This window comes from Penicillium pulvis (genome assembly GCF_028828015.1).
Source record: "Penicillium pulvis strain IBT 33274 chromosome Unknown scaffold_8_segment0_segment0, whole genome shotgun sequence".
In the NCBI taxonomy this organism is placed as follows: Eukaryota; Fungi; Ascomycota; class Eurotiomycetes; order Eurotiales; family Aspergillaceae; genus Penicillium; species Penicillium pulvis.
Window position 1 is genome coordinate 366,381 of NW_026643080.1, and position 15,530 is coordinate 381,910.

The following is a 15,530-nucleotide window of genomic DNA, read 5'->3' on the forward strand; positions in this document are numbered from 1 at the left end:
TCTGAAGCAATGAGAGAAGAATCAAGAGAGAACGTCTGATCGGATCGCAGGTCTTCCGAGGAAATAAAAAAGGTCCGCGATATCGGGATCCGCAAACCTTAGTCAGGAATCGGCGTCAATTCCCGATGACTCGGTTAGCCTAGATTATTGCCGCAGGGCGCGCCCATAAAGTTGACCCTTTCCTCCATTCGTGACTCATAAATATCTCTCACAATGCTGTTTTCTATTGCTCTGCCCCGTGCACGTCTATTCTCCCTGAGCCGGGTCGCCATTCGACCGATCTCCACCACCAGCGCTTTGCGCAACGCCAACGGAGATGGCAAGCCTGCCTTCCCTTTCGCAAAGGGCCCCGCTCCCCCACGCCTTCCTAAGGAAGAGCAGGAGATCTTCGAAGAGCTCCAGAAGCGATCAACAGGTGCTTTCAGCACACCGCAAGTCAACCAGTCGCCTAAGGCCGAGATCAAGGTCAATGGAAGTGGCGAAGAGCTCCACCCCGATGCGCCGCAAGGCCTGAAGCCCGAATTCGAGGGCGAAACGAACCCCAAGACTGGCGAGGTTGGAGGACCCAAGAACGAGCCCCTCCGATGGGGCGCTGGTGGTGATTGGAGTTATGGTGGCCGGGTGACCGATTTCTAAGCGGTTGAACTTGTACAATCAAATCCTTGTGGATTGCATAAAGCCGGCGTTGGGACATGATCGATCTTTTTTTCTGTGATCAGGAGACACTCTGTAAATAAACATGATCCATGAAAATGTACGCATTTAGTGGACGAATCAAAATGCCTGGACGTTTGGAGACACAGGACCCTTTTCTCAACATTTTCCTAGTCTTCCGTTCACATATACTGCCTCTTTCAGCTGGGCGTGCCTCAAGCATTGAACTAATAGAGGTTGTCCATCCTTTCTGCTTCCTGTATCATGAGACCGTGGACATACGAGATTCCTCGAGAGCGGTATATAGAAGCTTGGATATGGAATCCAGGTGGACGTTCGGATACATACTATTGGAAAAGTCTTGATACTATATTGACACCAAATAATATCTCACAGGCCATCATTTGATAGCTTCATCACAAATCCCGCTCTATGCTGATGTTGTATAGTCAGAATTTATACTGTAAGTATTGAAGCGCCCATAGATATCCGTTTCCAGAAAGCAGCTTGATCAAGAGAAACGCCCGCTATAAATCTTATTGGAAGACGTCCTAGGTATACTCGATCTAGCCACCCACCCATGAATTTATCAAGGCGTCCTACACGTTCATGCACCAGATTACCTTGCATAGTACCCTACTGCTGGAGGTACCATCCTATATGTGTTATCAGCATACTAAACACATCTATAGTTACTTCATCCAGGTTTTTTGTTTGCACTATAAACTAACCTATTATTCATCAGTAATCCCTTTCTATTCCTCAGCACTCTGATCCTCCATTTTCCACCAAAAAACCTCATGATTATCAACTCTGAAAGCCTGATTCAATTGCCTTCTTACATAGGCCTCAACTTCTGCCCTGCCTTCAAGGATCTTGTTTCCCCTGTTTCTCATTTAGTGCTTACATACCAATTTGCCCATCTCGCCTTCCGCAAAGGCAAAAATGGACTCTCCCACTCTGCCGGCAGATGAGGCCGTTCGTGATAAGTACAACGTTGGTGATATCATCGATGAACTCTTCAGTAGGTCACATCTCGATTATCAACATGAGCATCAAATTTAATAATCCTTACCATACGCCATCCTATCCGCCTCGGCTAATACCCAACCTTAGACCTAGATCTCAATCCCACTGAATGTGCAGAAGATCTCGCGTGTGATGTGGAAGAATCATGGGCCACACCCAGCGAATCCACACAGGATTTCATTACTATCGTTGAGGAGCATCAATGCCACGTCCAGGAGGCCATCATTGATAAGCGCAATATCATCATAGAGAGTCTAGGATACATTGATGGATTGGCAGACGCGATGCTTTCACTGTATGAGTGGTTTCATCCCGAAAGCACTCAGGGCGATGTCCCTGCCAATTGGGAATACGTCTTATACCAGCTTGTCGGCATATTCAAACTTTATGTTCGTCTTGAGACGTCCACTGCTATGATGCTAAGGATCAAGGACGAATTGGAGGCGGTCATGAGTCCTTTCAGGGACGCTCCCGAGGAAATCAAGGCAATGTTGCACATCGTCAGCCTCGTGATGGAGCAGAATGACGGGCTCAGGAATGATTTGACTGCAGTTGTGTCTAACGTGCGCGCCGTCTGTGCTTGAAAGATTCGAGAACACACATTGATAGATATCTTTTTTCTTCCTGTTGTTTCGAGGTCGTCGTGTTCACACAGGTTCCCTGACAGAGTGCTAACCCATCACTGTCACCAAATAAGACAACAGCAACAACGTCCTAAGCGGTGTATGCTTCTAAGTATTCATGATTGGAATCGTATGCATGGGTTTAAGATCGCTGGTAGCCCATCCCAGTGGAAATATCAATTCGCTTCTAATCAAACAATGAACTCATAAATTGTAGTTATACATGGGTAAAATCCATCCATTACCCTTTGACATCATCAGCACTATCTGTATTGAAATCACTGACACTCCCGCGGCGAAGAGCAAGAAGATTCTTATTCGCCAACTCCTCCGACGCTCGTTCCGAGGCCCGTTCAGCAGCGCGCCATCGGTTCACAGCTTGCTCGACATCTTCAAACATTTCCCTGGAATCTTGAATGATGCCGCCTTCATCACCATCGCCTGATTGGGAGCTCTCACGAGAGCCACGATCATTGATCATCGGGAAGTGGGGACCAAAATCGCGTTCAGGAACGGGATTGAACATAATAGCGTTGGCAAACATGCGGATGAATTCTTTTTCTAATTGTGCGGAGTTCACGATACCCTTTGGAGGAAGTAGGTCTTCCGTCTTCGGTAGCATGAGCGCATTGTTCTTGGATGATGCTCCGGCAACAGGTGCGGGAGATTCACTATCACCCGCAGGAGTGCTGACTGCCTCCGTTGCCGCGGCCACAGCCTTACTGCCTTGATGAACAGCAGATTTGATCGTCTTCAGATCCTGAGGTCGATAGATAAGATCGTGGTAGCCCGGGGCATCACGCTCACCCAAAGGTTTGGCGAAAATAGAAGCAAGCTTGTGGGTGGTCACGTCGTTCAAGATTGTCCCGGCAGTTCGATGGAAACCACGAGCACACATCACATACCGTGTGGAGTCAAATTTGATTGCTTCGGGAGGAGCAAATTCTTGCTCCGCAGATTCACTGGGTCCTCGCTTGCGTTTAGAACGCGCTTTTGGAGTCTCCTCTGCGCTTGTTGCCACGCCCTTCTGGCGCTTCGAGGTACGCACATCACGCTCTGCATCGTCAGCTTGCAGAGGAGACCTGCCACGCGAGGCTACGGATCGCCCTCGACTCTGTGTGGAAGCGGAGCTCACAGCACGTCGCTTCCGGGTTGAAGAAGGTTTCTCGTTTTTGGGGGTTGCCGATGCTTTCTGATCTGCAGCCTGTCCTCGGCGTGTTTTCTTGCCCGGGGGTGACATTTCCATACCATCAGGCGAGGGAGCTCTCTCGCTTATTGGGCTAACATCTTCGGGTAGAGGGCGAACTGGCGATGTTGGGGAGTCTGGAATACTCAAGCGTGGGGTTCTCTTCCATGGTGTTGAGGAGCCTGGGGTATCAATCGAGAGCCGGGGCCGTGAACTGCGTGATTCGGAGTATGGAATGACAACACTCGGTGTCTGCGAAAGTTGCGGACGGCCGATAGGAACAGGGGTGTGAGCAGCGGATGGTAATGGGCCAGGGGTGCTCGGTATGGCGGGGATCGAAGGCCTGTGCTGGCTTGCGGGTATAGTGGGAGGGGGTAGGGGTAGTTTGGCGACTGTGGAGTTGACTTGTGGGGTAATGTTGGGTGAAATCGCGGAGTATGGAGACTGAGGAGGTGGTTCAAGTTGCCATTGCTGGAAGCTTGACTGAGCAGGAGGTGCTTGAGGAGTTGAGGAAATATCAGGTACGCCAGGCTTTCCTGTAATCGGGCGCGGTGCGACTTGTGATGGGTGGGCAGCAGTAGGTCGCTGTGCTGGAGCAGGCGTTGTAGGAGCGACTTGAGTCCGAGGCGCGATTGGTGATGGCACAGCATGCGGCGCGGCTTGAGCAGACGGTGGCAGTTGTGGTTGCGGCATTGGTGCTGCGGGCTTTCCAGCCTGCTGAGCAGAAGGAAGTTGACCTTCTTTTGAATCTTGAGCGGGCACAGGTGGCTTGAGAGGCAGTTTCTCCGTCGCTTTTCCCAAGGCCATCGCGGCTGGTGGGATAGCTATTGGTCCGGGGTGATTGCGTCGCGGGGTTTCCTGCTTCACATCTACATCCGTAGGTTCTGGGCGCTCGGGCTTCGTAAGTGGCGGCGCAGCAATAGTCGCTCCTACGACTGGGGCCGGCGTTTTCTCTTCCTCCTTTTTGATGCGTTGGATTTGGTCCTGGATTGCATCATATTCTCTTTCACTGTCCCGGATTTCCTTGGTCACTAGCTCTCTATACCGTGCGTAGAGATGCGACACCAGCTCCGGCACCCGGACGGCATGGGTGACTCCATCAGACAATCCCTCTGGTCGTGGGCTGGATATCTTCCGCTTCTTCGAATTACTGGTCGGACTCTCCGTCGGTACTCCATTGGAGCCTTTGGTCGTTTCTCGATCGAATCCATCACGGAGCAGGGTTGCATAAAGATCCTCCAGGGCCTCTGGGCTTAGGCGATCGGCACTAAACGCGACATTTTCACGAACTAACGGGTTGTCACTCAACAGGCTCGAGATGGACGCAAAGCTCGCCGGGCGCACGTCAGAGGTCGCGAGGGACTGAAAGAAGAGCAAGGATTCGAAAGGAGTGTAGGCCGACAGAGGAGGCATTCCCCATTTCCCGCCCGGGTGGCCGTTTGGGAGGAGAACTTTGGGGATGGGGGCCACGGTGGTTGGTGGAGAGGAATTCCGGCAGGGTGGTTTGGTTCGTGCGAAGATTTCGATCGGGAAGGTAACGCAGTTTGTCGGTCGCGTGGGGGGTATAAGGAAGGTGGAGGGGTAGAAAGCTGACGCGACGGGATTTTCAGAGGAAACCGTCCCTATGCGCCGCGCAAACCACGAAGATCGCGAAGATACCCGATGAAAAAGTGATGAGAAGGTAGACTGCCGTATAAAGTGATCGCGACGAGCCAGGTTGCAGGTTCTGGCGTACAGAAAATTACGGTATTGTTACATTGAGGTCACCTGACCCGGTTGCCAGAGCCACGCATTCTTATCTACTTTTCGATCTATGAGCTATATAACCTGGTCTAAAGTCTATAGAATTGCACCTGATCATATCTAGACTACTATATATGCAGCTTTATCTTTTTGAAAGTCAGGTTTCATCTAAGTCAGCCCAATCTAGGCCCAAAATAATTGGTCAAGATGATTCCCCTTTTTCAATTATCTGCACTTCAATTACGGAGTATATTGCCCCTTAAAGGCTATCCAATAGTCGCAATGAATAGAACCCCCTTTTTTTTTTGTCCGTAAAGTGGATCTAATCAAACTTCGGGACAAGCCCCTGAAAGATGGCACCTCTTAGCACTGCAAGGCCCGGGCTAAACCGTAGTGGGCTCATCTTCGATCCTCTCCCGAGCGCACATCCCCCCCCAATGACGTGAAGAGCCCCCTTGTAATACCATGACACGCTTCCCCTTGCCGGTGGATATTCTTTGGCCTCCACGTCTGTACGGCGACTAGTGAGTCGGTGGGCTACGATCGTCCTTCTCCTCCATCTCCAATCTTTCTTTTTTTTTCTTCTCTTTCTTTCCCCCTCCCTCAATCCCCAATATAATATTTTGACATTGGTACAAACCACCGCAAAGCCCCGCTAGTCCCTCAAGATTATCCGTGCATTTGAGTGTCCTTCCCTATATACCTCCGGTATGTATGGAATTGCCCCCCTTAACCTTTACCTTGACACAGCTTCCCCCCTCCCGTTCCTTGGAGTTCCCGAAGTATACAAAACCACAACTCTCAACATCTCAACTAACTTGCGGTCTTACTCACCAGCGTCAACTATCTTTCTAACATCAATAATCCTGTGATTCTTGGCTGGTCCGGGTCTCCATCTTCGCCCCTCCTACATCCCTAACAAAGGAGTACCCTTAATTCTGACCGAGTGTTGCCCCGCCCGACGTCGCACTTACCCTCGAGAAGCAAAAAAGCTTCACTCTCCTCTTCGAAGCTCGAAGGTCTTATCTTCGACCTGACTTCTCAAAGCAACAAACCCAAACTCCAAAATGTCCGACTTAGATCGAGAGTGGAAGCCCAAGTGCCGGCCTCAGTCGTGCGTCTCACCCAACAACCAAGCTCACCCCGAACAAGGACGTTGACCAAGACATGGCAGGACCATGGCCCAGGCATTCTCCAGCGCGTTGGATAGCGCCTTTTCGCTCGACAGCGACATAACCCACCTTTCCCAGACAGTGGACCAAAAGTAGGTGTAATCCCCCAAACTCGAGTCAAAAACATGATCTCACCTCTATATTCGTTCGGTCTAAAGGGACGAAAAACTAACCCAGGACCTGGAAAATAGGAAGCAGCAGATGTTAATTCAAAGCCGAGAGCTTGAGGTTCTTCAGCAGCGCATCCGTGAGGCTGAGGAGCGACTTAAGCGCCAATCTACCGCCGGTCTACCACAGGTGTCCCGGGGAGGGCAGGAACAGACAGCCGGTAAGGATGAGTCGTCTTGATCATCCCCATGCCATGTTTGAGCCCTTTTTTTAATTTTCAACCATCAATGCTGTACTTGGTGAATATGTTGTGAAACTGAACTACCCTCCAACGGGACTGATGGAAAGCAAAACTAGTTCCAACTTCGGAATCTTCATACGATAATTCCCACCAGCCAGAGCAGAAGGAAACGGAGTCGTGATTTTGAATTTCTTGACTTTGGCTCTTGATTTGATTGCCACGGAAAGGAAATCCGGGGAAGGTTAATGCGTTTTTGCTATTGCTATTGGCTGGATACTTTCGTCGTCTGTCCCTTTTTGTTTTTGTATACCCGAATGGACGGGACTATGGAGTACATCTCCGGCATCAGACCCGTGGTTTTCGTGGCAGGAGACCCGCCCCGCTCCGGCTGTGATTTGCGGTCTCGTTCGTTTTATTTTTCGATGCTCCTTTCTTGCATATTTTGAAGAATTCCTGTTAGTAGGTCTTCTCGCCCCCTCGTTGGCACTGCTACGGCGTAATTCGAGTGTTTTTTCTCCTTTGCTTGTTTCTTGCTGGCAGGCCCATGAAACGCCACCATGTAGTCTCGATTTCAACAATTGTGGTGTGGCCAATCATCCGGTTCTGTCAGATATTAACCAACAACCCCATACATGTCTATCGGGCCGATTGTTGCCCCTTGCTTCTGTGCAGGAGTGACTACGGGTGGATCGTTGGCTCCGCTGCCGGGGGACCGGAGATCGATAACCGAAGCCATTGTTGTGATAGATTATGTACTTTGTACATTATGCCGGTGGTATCAATTGAAACATCCCCTCAGTACCTTGCTCTGTATCAGCGTCTCGTGTTTCACCTGGTGTTTCATACGATGCTTGGACATTCCGACGTCCTCAAGCCTATTAAGTGTAGCCATTAGAATACCCAATCTAAAGCCTCGTAATCCTAAAGTAGACTCGGAAACAATTGTGATGAAAAAGTGTATTGTGCAGTTCACAAATAATGGAAACAAACGAAATGATAACAAAGAGGGAGCCCAATCAGAGGGGCCCCTTTCTGCTTTCACCAAACGCTACCGTGCATGCAGGGTGATGCTATATCTAATCACATCCTCCCCACAACTCCCAATGGCTATTTTACATTTACAAAGCATCGGTAAGAGCCTTGTTCATCTTGGCGATCTTGGAGGAGACGCTAAGGTCGATGGTGCGGTCACCAATCTCAACAACGAGTCCACCAACAAGGTCGGGGTTAACCTGTGATGATCATAATCAGTTTCGGTTGCAGGATTGAGCAGCTCATACTATGGAACGCACCTTGGTGACAACCTTGAGCTTCTTGCCCTGGCTGTACTCGGACTTGGCAACGGCCTTCTCGAGACGGGAGATGGTCTTGGTGTCAAGGTCCTACGATAATAACGAGGTTAGTATTGTCAATAACAATCCGACCATCCATCAAAGCACGGTTGCATGGGTACCCACCTGGGCGGAGGTGATGTTCAGCTCGATCTCGCCGTGGGCAGCGGACATGAGGGTAGCGAACTTCTCGCAGACACCCTCGAGGGAACCGAGACGGTTGTTCTCGGCAAGAGTCTCGAGGAAGTTCTTGAGGATATCGGCCTTGTCAGCACCGGCGACCTTCTGGAGCTCCTGGACGATCTGGGCCTTGTCGGCATTGGACAGGGTAGGAGCGCCGAGGATGGTGGTCAGCTTCTTGTCGGCCTTGATGACCTGACCGAGGGCAGCGATAGCCTTAGCGGTCTGCTCAAGAGCGGCGGACTTGGAAGAGGCAGTGTACTGCAGAGAAGAAAGGGTTAGAGAGGCTGTCGTGTATATTTCTATGTTTTGTAGTATCGTGCAAGCTTCGACATCCGAAGTTGGAAAACAGAGGGGGTAGACAATAGGAGGGGCCGGGGAGACACGGAGTCGCGCGAAAAAATTGATATCGCGGGAGTCGAATCATCGAAGGGGTCGAAGGCATACCAGAGCAGAGGCGTAGGTGCCGTCAACACCGAACAGGGCAACGGGAGGGCGGACATCCTGGGCCGGGGTGGCATAGGTGCGCAGACCGTTGAAGGCCGGGCGAGCGACGGAGAGCTGCTGGGTGGCACGCAGGCCAGCGCGAGCGACACGGGCGGACATCATCGTGAATTGAGTGTGAGGAGGGCCTCGGGAGGAGGTAGGTGACCAGGAGAGTTGAGTTTGGGGGGAGATGCGAGCGGCGGTCGGGTGCGTCGTGAAGGTTGAGTTGGAGGTCCGACTTCTTCCCGGATCACGTGTTGCTGGCTGAGGTAAGCGGCCCGATTTTCGCTGCTTTTGAGCATTTAATTGTCAACATGGATACTTGGCAACGACAATCTGGAATTGCTTGTATACTGAATGATTTCAAACGCTGTTTGATGCAAATAATTGAAAAAAGCTGGACATAGTATACATGAGAGCATGTCGTGAGGATTCCTCGAGAAAACACAGCACTACAATACAAGATCCTCAAAGCACAGGAATTTACTCCGGAACCACAAGGACCGTGCAAATGACCTTAGAGCAGTATTGCAATGGTTGAATGATAAAAGCTGCACATTCTATAGGTGCTGGTCTTTCATCCGAGACATTCACGTCGAATGCCAAGGAAGCCCAGTCAGCAAGAGAAGTACATAAACTGACCAGTAATGCATGCTTCACGCCAGAAACGCCGTCGGGAACCCCGCCTACCATATATCCACCAGAAGCTCTGGCCGTCGCGATAATATCAGAAAATAAAAGACACCCTCATGCACCGATGACCATAATCCCTTCCCATGCAAATGGAACTTAGTCGCTGCGAAGCATGCTATCCACCAGGTCTCCTAGCGGGCCCCAGTAATCTTTCCCGCTGGCCAGCTTGTGTTCGTCAATGAAAAGGACATAGTGCTTGAAGCTGGTGTTCAGATGCGGTTCCAGACCAAGATGCACAACGACCGGGTAATGATGACAGTAAATATGGGCGTAAACACGGTACAACCGCTTGAAAATTTGGCGGAGAAGACTGGGGAAGGTCTTGGGGAAAGGCACGCCTATGGAGTGAATTATATAAGCAATTGTCCTTGAGAAACTACAGAATATCTGGAAACTTACCAATTCGGCTAGGAAACATTTGTTCATTGTCGATGTTGCCTTGGACCCATGTCATCAGGTGCTCAATATACTCCGGTGCAGACATCTTTGTTGGTCGCTTGTAGTTCTCAGAGTCCTGCCACAAGTACTCAAACCTACATCCTTGTCAGTCAAGATCGGGTATCGAAATATTTTCTCTTCAAGTTACGCCATACTCATCGGTTGCCTTCATCTCGGGGCATGTCTGCGGTGAGCAGAATTCGGTTATGGAGCCGTAAAGGAGGTTGATCTGATTGTAGAAATCGACAACTGCAAGACGCAGCGGGGTTAGAATCTAGCTGCACAACAGACGGGATTTCCAGACAGCCATACCATTCACTGCAAGCCACTCATTCAAATCTTCGCCTTCAGGCAGTTTCACGGCCTTGCGCAGACTTCCACTTCCTAGAGTGGCCTCGGCGAATTGTCTCAGCTGGTAACTGCTGGTGCCCTTGGCCGCAGAGCGGGGCTTGAAGGGCGCCCGTGTTCGCGCATTACTGGGAGGCGTTAGTCCAAAGCAACCTTGTTTGAGAGCGCGCACAGCGGGTGAAAGATAGGATGGCGGTTCTAAAGCAGGGACATGAGAGGTGCGGGTGGTTTGGTAGAACGAGGGGCTAAGACTCAAAGAGGGGGATCGGGTCGGTGATTCGCCCAGAGTGGTTGAGGAATGAGCAGGGGTAGGGGGAGCGGGGACAGACATGGTGGTGATGAATGAAGCCATCTTCGTTCAGGAAGAATCCCTTGTGTTGTTATTGCGGCGGGGTGGGCGCTGATCGCGACGTGCCTGCATTCCGATGTCAAAAGGGTCAGCTGTGACGTTCTCGAGAAATGAGATCTGGCATGCCATACTCAGAGTGAATCAAGATATTGGAGTGTGATGCAAGCGACAGTTGAGACAGGATCGACGATGCGCGCACAGTGCAAGGGAAAGAAGTGCTATCGGTTCAGCTCCACCAAATGTGATAAAGCAATCGGATCCATGGGTGCAGTTACGCGTTGCCCCAGTGACAACCATAACTACGTCAGATCAGTTTCTATAGACCAAATTATCCAAATACTGATTCCAGGTTACAGGATACGGTTTCTATTAACATTATTCGTTCTTGGGGGAAGATAATTTAAGTCAGTCGAGACGTACATATGAGAATCCGGAAAATGTCATTGGTCCATGGATGTAGAATCCCGAGGTCGGCGGGTCGAAAATATATAGTCGGCGCAACCTTGACAAAGCCCATATAGCTTTGATCCAGACGACTTAAGCTGGCATGTAGTATGCACATAAGAAACCTTGGAAGAATGGTTGAGCATACAGCTAGGTATATATCAACTTCTTGGGCAGAAGCAATGGATATTCTCTGAGGCCGGGGCTAGGTGAACCCCGGCTCGTGCATAAGCATGGCGGGGCTACGCCCAACATGAAGAGCTGAGAGGCACTACTCAAATAAGCTCACAACCTACAGAATTGGGCACAAAGTTCAGTTCTTCACTTTAGCTCCTAGTTGACGCGGCATTTCCCCGTTCTCCGCCATCTCATTCAACACCCGCTCAGCAATTTTCATAGCATCGACCCCAGCCGGAGCACCACAATAGACAGTAGCATGTATAATAGCCTCACGGATCTCGAGCTCACTCAGACCGTTATTGCGAGCTCCCCGAATATGAACAGCCAGCTCAGGTCCACGGTTGAGAGCCATCAGCATGCCGATATTGAGAAGACTGCGATCTCTTCGTTCAAGGCCCGGCCTTGTCCAAACGGTTCCCCAGGCCCATTCAGTAATGTGTTCTTGGCCAGCTCGGGAGAATTCAGTTGAGCCGTTCTCTAGAGCCTTGTCAACGTAGGCTTCGCCGACGACGGCGCGACGGACTTTGAGGCCTTCTTCAAATAGACCTTTGTGGAGGTCGTCGAACTTGGGATCGGTGGACATTTTCGTAGGAAGTTTGAAATATTCGGCAATTGAAAAGGACGCAACTGAAGAGTTGAAGTTCAGTTGATGACTTTAGTAGAGAGATAAGAGAATTTAGTAACATTGACGGTTCGGGCATCTCCAATAACCGAGGATATGCAGTAAATCGTCATCAATTGAGGGCCTCTTTACCCCACATCCCCGCGTTCAAATAGTTTCCCAATCGCTCTGTTTTCAGAGTAGTAACATTGGCAGTTCAAACCACGACTATAATTCAATTCAGGCATTCCCTTCCTCATTATTTCCCCAGTTTTCATTTCCCCCCAAATAACGAAACACAACCCTGGAATCCAAATCCTTACACCGCACATCCTCACTAGCACCCTCATATATAGTCAATCCCGCACCACCAAGCACATTCCTCGCCTCCACCCTTCTCGCCATCTCAACCGCCAAAGAGAAATCCTTTCGCATCAACTGAATCTTAAATCCATCTCGATACCCATTCGAAGAGGGGGCTTCAGGATAAACACCCGGTACAGGACAGAACCTATCACAAACAGTGTTCTGCGCTGTACCAGCCGCATAAACCTTTGCTAATGTGCGGGGATCGAGTCCCGAGCGCATCCCCATATCCATAGCTTCGGAGCAGGCAATGGCTATGATACCAGAGAGGTAGTTATTGGAGAGCTTCGCTGCGAGTCCGAGGGATGGGCCGCCGCATGGAATTACCGTGGAGCCCATTAGAGATAGTAACCCGGTTACTTGGCGAAGTTCGAGTGATTCATCTTCACGGCATCCAAGGAAGAATGCGAGTGTGCCGCTTTTTGCTCCGATTACACCCCCGCTGACTGGGGCATCGTAGAAGAGTGTAGACGGTGAGAGATTGGTTACATGGTCTCTTATTTCGAGGAAGCTGGCTGTGTCGATGGTTGAGCAATCGATTAGAAGCTTTTCTTTCAGCTCCGCGGAGCATATTCCTTCTGCTGATAGATAGACCGTCTTGACGTCTTTCCCTTCTGGTAACATTGTGAGAATTATTTCCTGCAGATAAATTCATGGTCAGTACTCAGTGCATGGGATAACTGAAATAAGTCGAGATTCCTGTCTCATACCGATTGATCCGCAACATCCTTCGGACTGACACACCGGACCACCTTCTGCGGATACTTTGCGTATAATTCATTCATCAGCGGTGTCATAATATCGTAAATAAATAAACGGGTTGTAGGTGGCAGCTTCTCAGCTAAATGATCTGCCATCCACATCCCCATGGCTCCAAGGCCAATGAAACCAATAGAATCCGGATCCGTGAGTGCCATCTTTGTAGGAAATGAGGATTTCCGAGAGAAGCAGACTATTAAGCGGGTAAGTACTCTGTGCCCATGGTCTATATTCACGGCTTGAAGATACTTGCCTAGCTAGGTGCTGGTGCTTAATGTATGATGTCAAGTTGGGCTGCGCAGGGGCATGCCCAAGAACAAGGGCGCGTGGTCCAGGAGCCAAGGAGGGGCTGACTTCCCAGTTTCCCCTCAAATACCAATGAGGTTAATTCGGGGTACATTTGCTGTGTCCCTGTGGTAAGATGAAACAAACTACGTCATATTACAGGGGTTCTCCAGCCATCGTTTGTTCCCCCGCTATAGTGATATCCATATAGGTCATACGGCTCGTATTGAGGAAAATGTCTAAAATTTGGATCTTGAGCTTCCCTACAGTAGATATCTTCAGTAGAATCTTTTGGAAGAATCAAGGAGACCCCAAGCAGCAAAAGGATTTATTCATGACACCCGTAATCCTAAAAGCCCCATCTTTATAGAGCCGCGTTTATTACCCGTATCCACTGTATGTCGCAGACTTCGATAGTTCATGGTATGTAGGGAAGCGTGGCACCGAGAAACATAACCATAAGTGGTCCACACAGGGGAACATTTACAAGTATACAAAAAAGCTGCTCACATGGCCGAGACATTCGGGACTACGTCAAATATCTTCCCAATCGCTCTTTGTCGGAAAAATGAGACTCGCAGATGAAACCACGACTGTATTTCAAGTTCAATGACTGATCTTTGATCTAGCTAGGTAGCAGTCCACTAACAATTTGAAAAAACTAATGGAGAGCATTGAAAGATGCGCGGCATGCCTCCGCAATGTTTCCAGATTCCCCTATCTCTCAAGTTGTCGGCTAACGAAAGTGAATAATTGACCATTCTAGAACTCGTGACCTCGCAGTAGTGGTCTGGTCTGTCCGTCATAATTGGTTTCTTTCATCCAAGTCTCCAAAGTTCTCAAGTCGGGGTTAAGGGCCTTGAGTCTCACCATATCTCTCTCTGGAAGAAGCAGATCGTCCTCATAAGCTCGCCACCACATGAGCCAGTTGTCCCGATGCGTGGGACCGGATGGGTCCATCTTAGCCACCGGTTCAGAAGCCCAGGGGACTTGATCAACCCATTCCTCACCCGAGCAAGGTTTGTAAACGGCAGGTATGCCAGTCACTTTTGTGAGAGTCTCTGCAATCTCGTCTCCCGTAACAAACTGTGAGACAACACCCAAAGTCTGGCCTGACCACTCGCTGCGGTTTTCGAAAATAATACGGGCAAAGAAACCCAAGTCAGGAAGTGCGATCAGAGGCAGCTTTCCCTTCCCTAAAGGAAGCGAGTAAACGCGTGTACCGTCCGCCTCGATCTGTGGAATGAAGACTCCACCTTTTGTCAATGTTAGTATTGGAGATGAACATAAGAGACGAGGGAGGTGTTCCACTGACCGTACAGCATCTCCATGTATGGCCCTGTATTGAGTATTGTCCATGCCACGCCATGATTCTCATGAGAGGATTCCTGGGCTCGTAGCCAATCGTTGACCCTAGCTTTCGCACTACCCAAGAGTAAGCCTTCAGCCAATGGAATGAAAAAAATACGTTTCAACTTACTTTATATGGTAGGAGGCATATTTTTGATCATATTTCCCCAGCTTGCTGGTAGTTAGCATGATGAGCGAGAATCCCCAAGTGTATTAGCATACCTTCAGATAATAATCCAAGCCACTCCAGACAATATGTCTCAGCGTTGGACATGCTTTAGCGATTTCATAAATGCGCATGGCAGCCCATATCTCATCTGCCTCTTTCACAGTGAACCCTGTTGAAGATAAGATTAAATTACTATAGAGTACTAGATCATCAACCCAACTCACCATCTGTGTTGACAAAGACTCCGTAGCAATCCTGCAATGCAGATTCAACGCTTTTCATGTCCATGAACGAACCTAATGAGGTGTGTAAGTAAGTCAGTAGGTCAATCTGATGCCCAGTAAACGTCCAAATCTCACCCTTGACCAACTCAACTCCACTTTCAGTGGGAAACTTCGCCACGGTAGAGGCATCGGCCGGGTTTCTGGTCAAAATTCTGATCCTGTACGGCTGTTCTGCTTCGAGAAGCGACTTGACAACAGCTGTTCCCTGGGCACCAGTGCCTCCAATGACAAGTATTCTCTGGCTTTCCATGACTGCGACGAGTTTGTCTGAGGGCAGGAATGCGTTTGGTTTGTAGAATTCTATTGGAGAAGATTTCAGGGGGTATGTAGAGGTATTTAAGTCATGGCTCGCATGCGTATTTTCGTTGCAATGATGGAATTATTCATCACAAAGTAGATCACTCATCAACTCACTTGTAATATAGAGGTGGCGCTTTTAATCAGTGGTTTATAATATGACCGAGCATTATGAGACAGATTTCGGCCTTCGGGGATGATAATAATCACTTAA

At 49.5% G+C, this 15,530-nt stretch overlaps 9 protein-coding genes across 9 annotated transcripts; 3 read left to right on the forward strand and 6 right to left on the reverse strand.

Annotated features, from left to right (window-relative positions):
- Positions 1–213: 213 nt before the first annotated feature.
- N7503_009540 (succinate dehydrogenase assembly factor 4) lies at positions 214–636 on the forward strand (the record flags this gene model as incomplete). Its single annotated transcript, XM_057069086.1, has 1 exon — positions 214–636. The coding sequence occupies one exon, from the start codon at positions 214–216 to the stop codon at positions 634–636; it is 423 nt and encodes a 140-aa protein (XP_056915697.1).
- A 963-nt stretch (positions 637–1,599) lies between these two features.
- On the forward strand, positions 1,600–2,267 carry N7503_009541 (uncharacterized protein; the record flags this gene model as incomplete). Its single annotated transcript, XM_057069087.1, has 2 exons — positions 1,600–1,678; positions 1,771–2,267. The coding sequence occupies 2 exons, from the start codon at positions 1,600–1,602 to the stop codon at positions 2,265–2,267; spliced, it is 576 nt and encodes a 191-aa protein (XP_056915698.1).
- Positions 2,268–2,547: 280 nt separating this feature from the next.
- N7503_009542 (uncharacterized protein) lies at positions 2,548–5,285 on the reverse strand (the record flags this gene model as incomplete). Its single annotated transcript, XM_057069088.1, has 2 exons — positions 2,548–5,218; positions 5,260–5,285. 2 exons carry the CDS (start codon positions 5,283–5,285, stop codon positions 2,548–2,550), a joined length of 2,697 nt encoding a protein of 898 aa, XP_056915699.1.
- Positions 5,286–6,302: 1,017 nt separating this feature from the next.
- Positions 6,303–6,755, forward strand: N7503_009543 (uncharacterized protein; the record flags this gene model as incomplete). Its single annotated transcript, XM_057069089.1, has 3 exons — positions 6,303–6,349; positions 6,410–6,499; positions 6,599–6,755. The coding sequence occupies 3 exons, from the start codon at positions 6,303–6,305 to the stop codon at positions 6,753–6,755; spliced, it is 294 nt and encodes a 97-aa protein (XP_056915700.1).
- Positions 6,756–7,874: 1,119 nt separating this feature from the next.
- N7503_009544 (F1F0 ATP synthase subunit 5) lies at positions 7,875–8,876 on the reverse strand (the record flags this gene model as incomplete). The annotated part of the gene is made up of 4 exons (XM_057069090.1): positions 7,875–7,988; positions 8,049–8,138; positions 8,214–8,528; positions 8,715–8,876. 4 exons carry the CDS (start codon positions 8,874–8,876, stop codon positions 7,875–7,877), a joined length of 681 nt encoding a protein of 226 aa, XP_056915701.1.
- A 666-nt stretch (positions 8,877–9,542) lies between these two features.
- Positions 9,543–10,584, reverse strand: N7503_009545 (Mob1/phocein family protein; the record flags this gene model as incomplete). The annotated part of the gene is made up of 4 exons (XM_057069091.1): positions 9,543–9,784; positions 9,846–9,979; positions 10,040–10,133; positions 10,197–10,584. The coding sequence occupies 4 exons, from the start codon at positions 10,582–10,584 to the stop codon at positions 9,543–9,545; spliced, it is 858 nt and encodes a 285-aa protein (XP_056915702.1).
- Positions 10,585–11,338: 754 nt separating this feature from the next.
- Positions 11,339–11,788, reverse strand: N7503_009546 (CMD-domain-containing protein; the record flags this gene model as incomplete). The annotated part of the gene is made up of 1 exon (XM_057069092.1): positions 11,339–11,788. One exon carries the CDS (start codon positions 11,786–11,788, stop codon positions 11,339–11,341), a length of 450 nt encoding a protein of 149 aa, XP_056915703.1.
- A 258-nt stretch (positions 11,789–12,046) lies between these two features.
- N7503_009547 (uncharacterized protein) lies at positions 12,047–13,089 on the reverse strand (the record flags this gene model as incomplete). Its single annotated transcript, XM_057069093.1, has 2 exons — positions 12,047–12,811; positions 12,883–13,089. 2 exons carry the CDS (start codon positions 13,087–13,089, stop codon positions 12,047–12,049), a joined length of 972 nt encoding a protein of 323 aa, XP_056915704.1.
- Positions 13,090–13,978: 889 nt separating this feature from the next.
- On the reverse strand, positions 13,979–15,269 carry N7503_009548 (NmrA/HSCARG family protein; the record flags this gene model as incomplete). Its single annotated transcript, XM_057069094.1, has 6 exons — positions 13,979–14,472; positions 14,532–14,641; positions 14,697–14,737; positions 14,789–14,904; positions 14,960–15,031; positions 15,095–15,269. 6 exons carry the CDS (start codon positions 15,267–15,269, stop codon positions 13,979–13,981), a joined length of 1,008 nt encoding a protein of 335 aa, XP_056915705.1.
- Positions 15,270–15,530: the final 261 nt, after the last annotated feature.